Below are 15,395 nucleotides of genomic sequence, written 5' to 3'. Positions count from 1 at the left end.
AACATTAGAAATAAGAACTATTTCTGAGTTATATCATTTAATGTTATTTTAATTTTATAGCTATAACTAAATTAACACAATTCTAAATAAACGTTTGCTATTCTAAAAAAAATAAAGAAGAAAAAACAGAACAGACAATGAAAACAGGCCAAAGAAAGTAACAGAATAGAGGAGAAAAATAAAATGCTACATGAGAACGCTACAGGTGCACTACAGGCACTTAAAAATTTGATTTCCCCAATTGTTAAAAATGTGCATATAAAACTATGTAAACTTGGGGAAAGACGTAGGTTTCAATTACTAACAGAAAGCCAGTGTTATGAGGAAATTATACATGTTCATTGCTTCACAGCCAGCTCTTTATTTCTCATTGTTGCATTTAGAACTGTGTTCCATAGCGCCAGGGATATTGCTGAAAATGAAGTTTCCTGGGTCCCAGACCTGCTGATTCAAAATCTGTGCTGGGGCCCAGGAATCTGTGTCTTTAACAGACTCTCCAGGTGGTTTTTACGCAGGTGGCCCTAGGGCTGTGCGTTGAGGACCACCATGCCCCAAGTATTCTGTGCCACGGCATTCAGAACGTTTGTCCCCTCCCTTCTTTACAAGGACAGAATAGATGCTCGATTTTAAGCAGAGAACTACAGCAGTCAGTCATCTTGCAGAGAGCTTGGCATGGAATCACTGAAGTCTTTTCTGCTGAGAGAGGAACACACAAACAGAATCCTCACGGCACAGGAAAGAGGCGGGAGTGGCCCCCAGGGCGGATGGGGGGTGGCCTACGCTTATCCCTGCCCATGGGCTGAGGCTCTCCACTGAGATGACAGATGTCATCCTGCAGCCTGAGAGTCTCCACTGCATGCCCTGAAGAGAGAGGACGAGTGAAAGACACGAAAACAAAGGAAAGGATACAGAAACTACACCTACTCAGCTTTCTCAGGTTCGGATTTGCTTTCTTCTTTTTCTTCCTTTTCTTCTTCTTTGGCCTTCTGTTCCTTGGATGAGTCAATGGGGAAAAGAGAAGCAGGATTACACATCACTTTTGAATGAGTTTAGGGAGCCCCGTGACCCTGTGTCTAACTGTAACCTATAAATGATACCCTCCTGTCTCTATGGAGATAAAACTGCCACGTGTGTCCTTTCTTCTACTGGTCCACGCATTTCCCCCATCCCCACACTTACCTACCAGGCCAGCAGTAGGTTCCAACTTTCTGAGCTCCTTCCCACTTTTCTTATTTCACAACGACCTTCTTTCCTTCAGTCACCTACTCAAATCCTACTCAGCCTCCAACACCAACTTAAGTCCCACTGCTTAAGTCTCATCTAACTACTCCAAGCCATACTGAGGTTTCCATTTTCTCAACACAGGTAACCTCTACTGTCTGCTGCCTATGCTACTTACCACTTAATAATTCCCTAATTTTTTCATGAGTCTTTTATCTTTCTAATAAACTCTTTAAGGCAACTTGAAAGCAGTGAGCCCATCTTACATTTCTTTTAATTTGCTATGATACCCAGTGGTGTCAGACACCTGGCCAATCCTCGTAAGATATTTGTGGATGGAATGATGATCGTTCAATTGCCTAATGTCAGGAGGGTGAATACTTCAGCTCGTACTTTCATAGTTTAACTTAATAATTTATAAGGAACCTTCACAAAAGGCTAGCTCTGCCTAACTAAAAAGCCATTCCTCTTTGGCAAGTCAAGTCACGTACCGAAAACCACTCTGGCACTAGCGAGACAGCTGATGTCAAGTTCACTTATTGTGCCCACCTGAGGTCCAGAGAGCTGCTGTGATTGGAGGAAAGTTACCTGGAACTTTTCTTGCACCTCGGGGATAGGGATGGGGTTGCTCATGAGGTCGCTCAGGCCAGCGTTGGGATTATGAGGAATCAGTTTGTACTGCCCGCCTTCTCGCTTCAGGTCCAGGCCAAAGATGTCGGAAAGCAGGTCACTCTCCTCCGTCAGTTCCTTCAGGTCCGTCAGATCTTCGTTGGGCAGGGCGCCTTCCACGGCTTTCCTCTCCCCGTCCTCCCCGTCTCCTCGAACCTCGTCCTGCGTGGGGTCTGGCATGTTGGCCAAGAGCTCCGCCACCTTGATCTTCTTCGCCCCTTCCACCAGGCTTCCTCCCAGCAGGAGGCTGCCGACGATGCGGGAGAAGCCTCTGAAAACGCTCGCCACGAAGTGCAGGAGGCTCATAAAAACCCCCCAGTAGGACGTAAAGAAGGCCGTGACCATGTCCTTCACCGTCATCTTCTTCACCTTCTTCATCTGCTTCTTCAGGCTCTTTAAGCTGAGCATCCGCATAAGGGTCAAGATATTATACCTGAGGGCAAACAGGGCCGACTTGACCGTCATGATGGAAAAGAAACCCATCCTTGGCCCCTGCTCCTCTGGCTTCTCCTTCTCACTCTCCTCTTTATTCGCCGATCTCTCATTCAAATCCGACTCTGAGATCTGAGCGGCCAGCTGCATCTCAAATATGGTGTCCTCACAGAAGTTCACGAAGAGCTCCATCTTCTCTTTTTCTCCCCCTTCGTTGACCACATCAAATATAAATTGCCTTTTGGACTCCTTGACCTGGGGCTTCTCCCACTGGGTTCGGCTGGACTCACTGATTTCAAAGTAAACCCTCTCAATGCGCTTGGCGCTGCCCATGATCTCGATGCGGCCCAGAAAGGGCTGGAAGTAATTCAGGACGCTCTCGGCCAATTCCAGGAAGGTCTGCAGCCGGGTGTCGTTGGGCATGTGTTCAGAAAGGTTTGTCAGAAGCACCGCCACGTTGAAGCCGATGTCCTTGGCGGGCTCGTGGAACCGTTTGACAAATTCCTCGTAGTCTAGGGTTTCGTTTTCATCTGTCTCTGCGCAGGACAGGAGAAATTCAGTCTCGGACTGGGTGTAGTGCTTATGGCTCTCCATCGCTTTGTGGAAGTCCCTCTTGGAAATGACTCCCTTACCGTCGGGGTCATACTCTTTAAAGGTATCAGAAGACGTCAAGTCCTTGAGTTTTAAGAACATGTCAAAAAATTTGAGAATCATCTCCACGTTGTTGGAAGATTCCACGAGCATATCAACCATCTGTTTGCCAATAGTGCCATTAACCACATTGCCTGGGGGTAAAGAAATGCATTGGCTCAAAACGAACATTCCCGATAAAACCGGTGTCTGAGCCGGATAGAAGCTAGTGTACGTTACTGTGAATTAATTGTAAACTGGTCCAGTTGTATAAGTTGTCGCTAATTTGTGCAGGTAAATAATAAATATCTTAAAACGTCTAAAAAAACCAGTGTCTCTAGAGAAAATAACAATATAAATCTTATATGACATCTGAATCAAAGACAGCTCCTTGTTTATCTTCCAAGGTACGAAGGAAAAGATGAGTAATTACTTGTAAACTCTAGTTTCAAAGAGTGATTACATGAACACAAGCAAAAGCATATTTACAAAGTAATTAGACTAACGCACATAAAACAGTAAGTGAAGAAAAGCTGACTTTTTTTCCCTCTAATTGTGTTTTAGGATTAAAAAAAACCGCAACATGTTTTAGGATTAAAAAAAAAAATGGGGCAAACATTTATATTATCCTAAAGCCAGAAACTGAAATACAGTCTCGTATTAATAATAAAAATGAGTGTTTGCACAGACCTTTTGGGTTGAAATGTCACTGCTCGTAAACGTTACCTGATTTCACGTTCATATGTCTGTGAGGCAGGTAGTTTTTATTAATTCTGATTTTACTCTTGAGAAAACTGAGGTTTGGCAAGGTTAAATTAATGTGCCGGTCGTGACATGATTATTGAGGGCTAAGGCCTGGATTTTAAACAGATCTGCTGAGAGCAAATTAGATGCTCTTTCTGATTTAAAATGTAAAAGATCTCCCTGCATTTCTTCATGGTCCAGAATGTTTATAATTAGAAAATGGCAGATTACGGATAAGCCTGAGGCAATGAGATGTTATCCTAAGGTATAGTCATCGAATGCTTTTATTCCATGAACAGAGCTTGATATGTAACACGAAGACATGCATCAGGAAAAAGATGCATGGTGAAGGGTCTGTTGAGTGCATTTGTGAAGCATTAAACACCGGGGTTAAGAGCATAGGCTCAGGAGCCATGCTACTGGGATTTGAATCCAGGTCCCACCATCTGTTAGCTGAGCTACCTGGGCAGACTTCTTCGCCTCTCTGCACTCAGTTTCCTCATTTACAAAACAGTGATAATATTACTATGCAATTCATAAACCTGATATTAGGATGAAAAAGTACTTAAACCAGCAGCTGGCATATTAAACAAGGTTAATTTTAAGTTGTCATTCCTGCAGTTCCTATTGCAGTTATTATGGTTGTGGTGTTATTATTTAGACTAAAACTTGAATTGAGGTCATGGGAAAAGGATCCTGTGCTCAAAGGGTATAAAGTGCCAAAGGGTATAAAGTGCCAACTAAGGGTTTCAAGCAAACGCTGCATCGCTGAAGTCCTAGCGCAAGGTGTGCCTACTGCCTTAATTAGTCAAAGTATAGTTGTGCAGTGCAGGGCGGACTAAGAAACAGAGAGAGGAATTAGGAAGGATTTAAGAAAAAAAAGGATAGGGAACATAACAGCAAACATTTTTAATTTGCTTTGGTCGTATTCACATGATTGCACTGAATGCTTGCATCAGCCTATCATGAGCCCCATTTCACAGAGGAGGAAAGTGAAAAATGGAGACGTAACTTGTGTCAGGGTCACGCTGCCTGTGTGGGAAAGTGGGATGCGGGCGCTGGTGGCGGATCTCAGGACCCAAGCTCTTACCTACTATGTTTACTGTCTGAGACAGAAAAGAAATGCAGTAGCAAAGGAAAGTAAGTTGAAAAGAGAAAAGAGAGAGAGTGAAAACCCGAGAGAGAGGCATGTGGTGGGAGGATTAGGCTGCCGCTAGACTTGGCGGGCTGGGGCCTTTCCCGAGCCTTCTCCTGCTGCAGAATTTGAAGAACCCATCGGAGTCACAAGGCAGGCAGCTCAAAGCAGCGATTTACACAGTTGGAGTGTATCCAAACGTCTGTAATCCCCACTGGTTACAAACAAACAAAATGATAAACAAATAAAACCTTCTTTAGGTATTCTGTCGGAAGAGCATACTGTCTGGGGTATCACTATGAAATGAAAAATATCACTACAAATGAAGTACGAGTGATTTCATTCCATAGTTTTGCAAACTGAGACGGGCAGGATTTCTCTTTTTTTAAAAACAAACTTGGAAAAAGAGTAATCAAGCCAGCAATAAATCTGAGGTATCTGTCCCATCTCAGCGTTGATATTTTATCCTTTGCGGCATGCCGACTCCCAAAGGATTACATGTATGAATCCTTAAAATAAAAGATTAAAGGGGACTTGAAGATATAAATCAAAACTACCTTCCAACATGGACAGCAACATGACCACCATGTCCTTCTGAAGATCCATCAATTCTTTTAGCAGCTCAATTTGACTGGAATCCTGAAAGAATTAACATACTGCGTTTGAGATAATATGGGAAACCTACGCAGCAAGAATGTCATACTTATTCTCACAAAAAGAGTACGGATCTACCGATAGTAGACGCTTTACAGCAATACAGAGCTAAAGGGAGGACAAATATAAGTCTGCAGCTTATTAAAAATACACACTTAAGAATTAAAGAGTATTTACTGTTGTAAATAGTAACTCATGTTTATTAAGGTATCTGTAAGGACAATGAATAAATCTAACAAGAGTACAGAACTAAAGCAGTGGTGGAACCCCTGGGGCCAGGTAGGCAAGACTCAGGTGCTTCTGCACATTGGGTATCTTTCTTTTACTTGAGTAAAGACCGGACTTGTCTTTTCTTCTTTCTAACTTACTACACCAAGATGCTATAGATTTTGTAAAAATTAACATATTCTGGAAAACACAGGCATAACAGTGATAAGAGATAAACTTATCCTACATAAATCTAGGCAAAAATGTACACAAGTATTACCTGTATTAATAATGCACAAAATATCTTATTTACCAATTTTATCAAGCTCTCAGATATTTCTCTCGTTAAAATTTTCTGGGTTTTTTTTTTGTTTTTCATTTTTCACCATGAAAAAAAATTATTTTACATAGATATGTTGTGTCCAAACATCACTATGCTTAAGATTCAGTGCCTGGAAATATGGAATGTACTTATATTTACATTACGACCTCATGAATCATCAGATTTTCTTATTTAAAACTATACCCCTCTTTCTTTTTTTTAAAAAAAAATACACGGTATCATTTTATTCATATGAATTTTGCTACATAGGAAGCCAAATTTCAACACGGCTCGAAGGATGAGACTTTTTCTTCCTAAATAGTTGTTACCTTGACTAGGTCTACAAACTGAACAACTGCTAGATAGCACCATCAGATGGTCATAAAATGATGGCAATACATCCGAATCGGAACTCTCCTGTGAACGTATGAATTTGGTTCATGTTGATTTCCTTTACTTACTAAAATGTCATTAGCAATTAGTTGAAAGCATCATGATATTTCCTTACTTGGTTGATTACCAATAATTAGATACTGACAAAGATTCTCTCCTTGACCAAACTAGCCAGCTCCTCTGGGCCCTCTGACCAACTAGGCTTTAATCTTGGTCTATAAAGACTTGAACAAAACACCACCATAGTTTCTAACAGCTCAAGGCTGCATCCCTAGGATGACCCCAGGCCCCCCTAGAGTGCCTGCCTGAGAAAACTCGAGACTGCCAGAAAAATTTTCTGTTTGTTCCAGCCAACACCTGACAATAGTAGAACCTGTCTCCCTGGCTCTGTGGGAGGGTAGAATCCCGACTTTAATATTCAGCTGGCCCAATCTCATTTACACTGAACAACCCTTTGTAATTTTCCTCTTCCCTAACTCTACTGAACCCTGCTAACACCCCTCCTCCTCCCTTTAAAACACTTACCACCTCTGTACAAGTCCAAGTTGAGTTCAGCTCACACTGAACTTCTTTTCCCTACAGTAACAGTTATCACTGACTAAATCTGTCCTTGCCACTTTAACCAGTGCCTGGCTTTATCTTTGACCAAGATATCTTCCTGCTTGTAGGCCAGAGGGCAGATGTGAGTATCCTCACTTTGCTGGAGGAAAGGAGACTCAAGGAAGAGAGATGAGACACGTGAATGAAATCGTGGGAGTTGGACTGGAGTCGTTTGACTTTGAATCTAGCATTCTCTCCTCTACCTGACACCTGGCAGATACCCACACCCCGACAGACAAGTCAGGAGAGCCCATCAAAATTCACTGCATCACAGGGACATATTTACTCAAGATTTATATTAACAGTTTTTCTGTTCATGTAACTCTGAGCTCCAAATGCAATACACGAGTGAGAAAACAGCATTCTGATGTTTTCAAGATATGCTCCCGAATGAACATTAAAGCATGGTGGAAAATCTGTTTCTTCTTTATTTGCCTATCTGCATAGCTATTTTTTTTTCTCTTTGACTTTCACAAAGTAAAATGTCCTGTTAATGGGTGAGTGTCATCTTCTGAGAACAGCTGCTTGTTTATGACCCTATAAGAAAATTGTCTCCCCTTAAGGAGGGATTTGGAACAGATTACAAATCCTCTTCCAATTATCTGTAGGGTGGAGGAAAATTCCAGTGAGTAATCATCAAGAGAAGTAGGTCTACAAAGGACTGTAAAATGTACAGTGTTTGGAGACTATCTTTTATTTCTCCATTATAGTCAATTCCTCAATACCTTTTGTTTTCAAAATTGAATAATGGCTTCCACCTATTCTCAGCTTGCATAAAGTTCTTTTATTTAAAAAAAAAGGTTGGTTTTTTTGAATGTAGAGTAAAAGATGTATAAAGAAGTCATCTAAGGAAGATAATATTCAGACAAAGGAGAGCATGTTTAATTTGCCAGGGATCACGGTCTCCAGTGTGTCATTTAGGATGGTGCAAGACAGTGACTTTACCTGAGACAGCTTCATCTGCATGTGGGCAAATACATGAAGAAAACCCACCACCGCATCCCAGAGCCTGCTGTGAGCCAAACTCTGCTGGTTGCCAGTGCAAGGACCCTGGGGCAGAAACAGACAAACAACAATCATTCCTGATAATTTAATTGCCAACATGAACTTTACAATAATAGGGACAAAGTTAACTTAGTGTTGACATATCTTATCACCAGCATGTTATCTGAAAAGACAGGAACCCAAAACAAAAGATATACAGTGATGGTAATGGTACAGCACTCTTAGGAGATAAACATATTCTTCCTTGAAATGTTTAAATCCCCAAAACAGTTTCTCAAGGATTTTCATGTTCTGTTTCTGTATGAATACTAAAACACTGGGGAAAAAATGGTGAATTATTTCATTTTTGTCTGACTTTGGTTTCTTCTATTTAGAGGAGATCTTAGCTAAGTTATTTTAGCTAAGTCAGATCATCAGAAGTGACTACCTGTGTGGAAAGAATTTGAGATTATGCTTTATATGAGAGGTACTTACTTCTTATTGTTAAATAGTAACCTGGATAAAGCACTCATAGAGAGGACAAAATATCCTCTTCAGCGCTTCATTGTACAACCGTATCCTGGTTACCAATCATACAACCATTGAGATTTTTAAAGATTAATACTTAGTCATTAACTTTATGAACCCAGAATCCAAGACAATTAGAACCTAACTTTGCTCTCTTAGCTTTCACTTCAGAAGTGATCTTTATGTGACACTGGAGTGAGTGTTGTAGCAGAGACTGTTTGGATGGAGACAACTTCTATTCTTACTTCCCAAGGAGAAATTCTACAATTGCTAAGTTTTGAAAACACACCCACATCAACCAGGAAAAGAAATAATTGGGATTATATTTCAAAAGAAAAAAATATATACAACACAGTTCTTAACTTCCAACTCATTCACTCATTAGACAAATGGCTCAGAATAAGTTTAAGTTGGAGAGCACATTAAAATGTTTCAGATTTCAGTCTGGAGACAAGTGACTGGAAGAGAGGACTGCACTGAAGATACTGAAAAGATGTCGACATGGAACTCTGTCCTTTATCAAGCTACACTTGAGGCCCTACAGCTGAGGATAAAAGATGTAACCGAGTGGGACCCTATGAGGCCTTCCCAGAATAGACGCCCACCCATGTCCTCTGCCTTCCTTTTGTCTGTAGAAAACCTTTAGTCAAAGAATACATTTAATCAAAGAAGTGAACAAATGCAGAAAGAAAGGAAAACAGTCAAGCAAGACAAAATAATACTTTAGCCATTAAACCAAGTCAAGGACCTTTAGTTTCTTCTCAAGGTCTATAGATAATATTCTGAGCCATGTCCTTTGAGCTGTTTGGCAGATACTGAAACGCCCACCAGGTGGAAGAAGTGAACTGCAGGCTGTCCACAAGCATGCAGACCCCAGACTGGCTGGAATCAGAAGGTCGATGATGCTGACTTCCAATTACCTCACCACCAACCAGTCAGAAGAATGTCCACGAGCTGATCACACACCCCACAAGCCCTGTCCCTCCCCCTGTCTTTATAAACCTTCCCCTGAAAGCCTTCAGGGAGTTCGGGCCTTTTAAGCACTAGGCTCCCTGGACTCCTTGCTTGGCGCCTGCAATAAACACTGCACTTCCCTTCACCACCACCGGGTGTCAGTAGATTGACTTTACCGCACGAGGGTGGGCAGACCTAAGTTTAGATCAGTAACAAAGACAGTAAGTGCCAAGTATCTCAGTATTCCAAAAGCAAGGAGCTAGATTCAGTACCTGCGAAAGGAAACTAAGTAGATCTTTCTACCTCAAAGATATAAAGGCGCTGGAGCCGAAAAGGGAAAGACTTTGGAAAGAGCTCTGCAGGTGCCGGGCCTCCCAGCCTCCACCCCTGCTGCCGCAGGAGAGGAGAGGGCTGCCCGCTTCCCTTTACACCATGGAGAGAGCAGGGGTCAAGAGAGCCGTCAGGAGCGCTCGGCTCCTGCATCCTGAGCTTGGGTAGCACACAGTCCCGCAGTACGGACTGTGAAGACGGAAAGTGACAACAGAAGATTCCTTAAGTTGGGTACTCGGGAGGGAGCTGTCTTGTCCAGCAGGACTTGGAAATCTTGCCGACAAAACTGTCTGAAAGGCTAATGTGATTCCAAGGTGGACGGGGACCCCCAGATGCACAGAGTCTGTGGAACAATTCGAAGCTGGGTGGGAAAAGAGGTTATTTCCAGGCACTGGAAGCAGTAAGAGGGCCAAGCCCCCTCATTAGAGAAAGAATACAATACGCCACCCCAGAAGGCAGGCTCCACCGTGCAGCCCTGAACTCCACGTGCCGGAGGGAGACCTCCCCTCCCGAATCCTTCCTCCTGCGCACAATTCCAACCCGGAGGAAGCCTGAGACTGGCAGGAGGGGAAGGAGGAAGAGCGGACGACCCTGTGGAAAGCCGGTGGAGAAGCCCAGATCCTACGTCTTGCCCTCTACCCCAAGGCCTTTCCCGCACAAAATCAGGCCCCAGGGTGAGGGGGATGTTTAAATTGGATAAGAGCTAAGTGATGGCGCTGCCAGACGATGAGTGCAGTGAGACAATCCTGGTGACAAAGTGACTGAAGGAATTTTATTTATCTGAGAGTGGCCAGTGCACAAGATCCATTCAAAGAGGGATGAAGAAGCGGGCCACAGAGCAAGGCTGAAGAGACAGTGGGGAGGGGTCAGCTCTTTTAACTTCGGGGTTAGTACACTGAGCCCATTCAACGTACCAGGCCAAACTGATTTTACAGTGTACCTTAGTCCTGTCTGGCTGTTAAAATAACTCTGGGTCAAAGCAACGGATCTTCAGGATTCCACTGTGGTCCAGCCTCGGCAATGTGCCCCGTGTGCTAACACTGGGGAGGGTGGAAAAGTGCAGGAGGGCATTAGGTGGACACTGGAAGGCCATTTCGAAGAAAATAAACTTGATTTTTCCTGAAGAAACAAACATTTTCTTCATGTGGTATTTAAGGTTTTAACCAAATGTTAAAATATTATATTAGAAAGGACTAAGATCTTCTGAAACCCCAAGGTGACCAAGAGTTGTTCTGCAAACCTTAGGCGACAGAGCTGCAAACCAGAGGCCCAAGTTCCTAGTTTTCCTTGTAAACCTGAAACACACAGAAGGTACTTTCCAGGACTTGCTCAGCCTCAGACCATCGACTTCTGAGAACCGTTCACTACCTGAATGGAGCATCTGTCTTGCCTGCCACCTCGCAGGCCTATTTCTCCTGATCTATTCAGTGCCTGTAACGTATAAAACCCTTGCTACTATTACACAGAGAATGGATAGACACCAAGGTCCTACTGTCTAGCACAGGGACCTGTATTCAATAACCTGTGATAAACCATAATGGAAAAGAATCTGAAAAAGAATGTGTATACACGTATAACTGAATCACTGTGTTGTACAGCAGAAACTAACACAACATTGTACGTCAATTATACTTCCATAAAATAAATTAAAAAACAGACAGACACCCTGGCTAACTGCCAGAAGGCAGTTACTTTCAGGTTGACCTTCTCGTGGAACGACAAATACAGCTTTCTCTCGACTCACCCTGTGGTCTTAACTCCAGGCACTTGGACAATATAATGTCCTCCTTCTCAGGCGGTTCTTCTTCCCCCCTTATGAAAACTGGAGTTGAAATCTTACAGAAGATTATGTTTATTTTGATGGTTTTGGATTTCCCCCCTTGCATAATTTTCTACAGTTAGCGAAAACTGGAGTCCAAAAGCAACATGCAGTCCTGTCAACTAAAAGCCAGCCCAAAGTAAGCATGAAGTGAATGATAAGCTTTTATTCACAGTATCAACAATAATCAATAAACATGATGCTAAGGCAAATATCTTCAAAATACATTTCACTAAAGGCAATGGGGTGCCCTGGGTTGGCTCCTGGAACAGAACAAGGACATTAATGAAAAAAACTGGTAAAATCGGAATAAAGTCTGTAATTTAGGTTATAGAATGGTGCTGATGTTAATTTCTTAGTTTTGACAAATGTATCATGGTTACTTAAAATGCCAAAAGCTGGGAAAGCTGGGTGAATCATACATGGAAACTCTCTGTACTGTCTTTGCAATTTTTCTGTATATCTAAAATCATTCCAAAATAAATTTTTATTAAAATATATTTTTAGGGAATTCCCTGGTGGTCCAGTGGTTAGGACTCGGCACTTTCACTGCTGAGGGCCGGGGTTCGATCCCTGGTCTGGGAACCAAGATCCCACAAGCTGTGCAGTGTGGTCAAAAAAGAAAAGAAGAGTGTGTGTGTGTGTGTGTGTGTGTGTGTGTGTGTGTGTATTTGAGAGTTGATTAAATTATATAAAAATGTCAAATAAACAAGGAGTATTGAGCAGTTAAAAAATGAACAGGCCATAATAAGCCTTGCTACTTTACCTATTATTCCTTGAATGTTCATTTAGAATGTTCTGTGTTATATAAACAAGTTAGAATAAATGATTTTGCACACAGTGAAAGTTCAATGGATGCTTCTAGTTTTATATAAATTTAGGACTCTCACTTACTTTAGGAACCAAGGAATGTCTACTCTTGGTTGAAAGGAATTTACGTTTTATGTTATATAGAAGCCATTTTCCTGTTTCTATAAAATTCACTGGCCTGCTAATGTCATCAATCAATCTTATTATTTAATCAGGACAGTTCACACCAAACGTTGTATTGCTCTCTTTCTAGACACCGATGAGTATGTTAAGGTAATAACGGAAGCCAAGGAAGATAAGGAAAAAGGAACATGAGTGGACTGAACTGGATTTAAAACTTTGCTTGTATTTGAATTAAAGAAAAAGTTATTAGCATTATCAAGTGTGGCTTTTCCATTTTTAAATACTGAAATAAGGATCCTCTGCCCTGCCCATGGAGACAAGAGAGAAAGTGAGATCCTTCCAAGGTACGAATACAGAGGAGAGAGTGAGCCTGGAGGAGGTGAGGAATGGCCATTCTGCCATCTTTCCTCTGTACCACTCTGCTCTGGCGGCTTCACTTGGCCATGAACAGTTCACTCACTCAGTCATTCTACAAACACCTGTAAGTATGCTAGGCTCTGGGGATACAATCTGTTATTTTTACTTAACTCTTTCCCCCACAAGATTATGTTTAGTCTAACAAAGCAAACTGTATGTTTCTTCCTCCTATTTTATCCTTGCACATGGCACTTTAATCACAGTGACTGAGTCAGAGTAATATTGGCCATGGAGACAGAAGATAGCAAGGAAAGATGACTGACTAGTCTTCTAGAAAATGGCAATGTCTTGCTTTCCGAAAAAGGCAGAAATTTATAAAATCTTTTAAGAATCTTCAGGTTAAGACTAGAAGTCCACCCCAAGAAGAATATAAAGCAAATCAAGGTTAAAAAAAAAAAGGTATATTATTCATGGAATTTGGAATTTTACCTATATTATACATTATCATGTTATATAATTTTATATATACACACACACATATGTGTGTATGTATACTGTGGACAAAGAATGTTGCCTGCTGTTTCAGTAAACAGAGGATGTTGCCTCCATCAAGACATCAGCTACTGCAGCTGCCCCCTGACTGTGCACCCTGAGGGGATTCAGGATGGAGAAAAGCAGGATACTGGCCCTAGGTAGTTAAGGTTCACATCAGGAATGATTTCAATGAGCCCAGATTCTTGCATCTTCCCATACACAGAAAAGCACTAAATTCATTAACTTCAGATGTTTGATTTTCTTTAATTAACAGTAATCTTTTGACGTTCGGACACCCTGGTTTTTTTTGTTGTTGTTTGTTTTCTTGTTTTTGCCAAAAAACCCTATATATCCTATATAGCCTCCCTTACCTCTTCAGAGCAGTCCCTCAAAGCTATCTGAGAGGCTGCATCCCGGGCTTAAGTCCTCAGTAAGTCCTCTAAGTAAAACATAATTCTCAACTCCTAGGTTGGGCATTTTTTTTTTTCAGTCAACAATACACACATACATGTATTAAAATGAAGTTTTTAAATGCTCTTTTCTTTTTCATAAAGTTTCTATGAAACTTCTTCCTTATTTTCACTGGAATACTATAAAAAGTGGTTTACAACTCTGCCCTCTCTCCTTCACTTCTTCTCTCCCCTCCTTCCTTAATATTTATTGAGTGCTTAATATATATACCAGACCCTGGAAGTATGACAGAGTCAACATCATGGTTCATGCCTTGAAGGAGCTCATGATATCCCAACCTGCCAAGTGGTAAAGCAGGTTCATTCCATATAAATTCACATCTCAAGTGAGTATTTTAAATGGCCAATTGGTTAAGAATCTATGGAAGGGGTCAGTAAGAACATGGATGAGAGCAGGAAAATACTTTAGGCATATTGCATTTTTCCAAGGAATTCAATGCTAACCAGTTGACTCTCTTTTCTCTCTTTCTTTTCTTCTTCAGATAACAGAAATGTTTAAAGGTTTACCTGAATATACTCTGTAAGTGTGTTAAAGACTTGTTTTGCTACTTGAATCGCTTTGGAGAAATTCCTTTGTCCTTGTTCATCAATGACATCTTTCCCAGAGTAATACCAATAGAAGTCACTGATTGATTCCTGGAAAAGAGAGATGATAGGATTAAGGCACAATCTGAAGCTACCAAAGACCTGTCCAGTTCTGGACTCAGTAATAGGAAATCATTTTAAATAACAGATTGGAGGCAAACAAAAATATCTGCGAGGTAAATACTATTCTCAATGATTTTCCTAAACATAAAATACGGCGACATCCTCCCTAGATATAAATAACAACTGGAGAGAAGATTAGAAGTAGAAAACTTAGCTTTTAAAATGACTTTCTGTCTCTGATGACCTTGAACTTCACAAACATTCATAACATTAATGCATATTTATCCATAGAGCAGTTAGATGTTTACTATGTGAGCACAGAAATTAGACAAATCATAGAACAATATTTTTGGGTTCCAGACATTTGGTCTCCTTTTTCTCCAACAAAGCCAGTAACATTTCTTTGATGAGAATTCCAGGATGTTCCTGGCTTGTGTAACTGCCCCTGAAGAAACTAGCTGGACTCCTTATAAATACTGACAACAACTGTAAACAAACATCTAACTAAGATCAATCTTTCCAAACAGGATATTTTCAACACTAACTTATATTTTGAAGGAACTTTAGTTGCCTAAATGAATAATACAATTTGGGCTACCATTTAGGTTTTGAGACATGATTTTGAAAATCACAAATATATTTTCAGCAATGCTTCTTGATATATTTGCTTCAAAAATGGACTTTTTTTCTCATTAAGCTTTAAGTAAGAGTGTTGTGCTTTTACATATGCAAAGATTAACGGAGAAACAGAGTTTGAATTTGCAGTTTTTAAAAGTACTATACCTGACTTCCTTATAAATAAAGTGAGAAAAATAAAAGTTATATAAAATC

At 41.0% G+C, this 15,395-nt stretch overlaps 1 protein-coding gene across 7 annotated transcripts in view; it reads right to left on the bottom strand.

Annotated features, from left to right (window-relative positions):
- The window catches only part of RYR2 (ryanodine receptor 2), a 429,286-nt gene that overhangs the window by 44,267 nt on the left and 369,624 nt on the right, over positions 1–15,395 (bottom strand). For all 7 annotated transcript variants that reach the window (XM_057530902.1, XM_057530903.1, XM_057530904.1 and 4 more), the window contains 5 exons: positions 14,424–14,552; positions 7,953–8,057; positions 5,389–5,470; positions 1,810–3,107; positions 925–992 (listed from right to left, as the gene is read on the bottom strand). In XM_057530902.1, the coding sequence (XP_057386885.1) occupies positions 925–992; positions 1,810–3,107; positions 5,389–5,470; positions 7,953–8,057; positions 14,424–14,552 (1,682 nt within the window). The remainder of the gene's footprint in view (positions 1–924; positions 993–1,809; positions 3,108–5,388; positions 5,471–7,952; positions 8,058–14,423; positions 14,553–15,395) is intronic.

Source organism: Balaenoptera acutorostrata, chromosome 16 (genome assembly GCF_949987535.1).
Source record: "Balaenoptera acutorostrata chromosome 16, mBalAcu1.1, whole genome shotgun sequence".
Classification (NCBI taxonomy): domain Eukaryota; kingdom Metazoa; phylum Chordata; class Mammalia; order Artiodactyla; family Balaenopteridae; genus Balaenoptera; species Balaenoptera acutorostrata.
The sequence above is the reverse complement of the archived record's forward strand: the minus strand, read 5'-3'. Positions and strand labels throughout refer to the sequence as shown.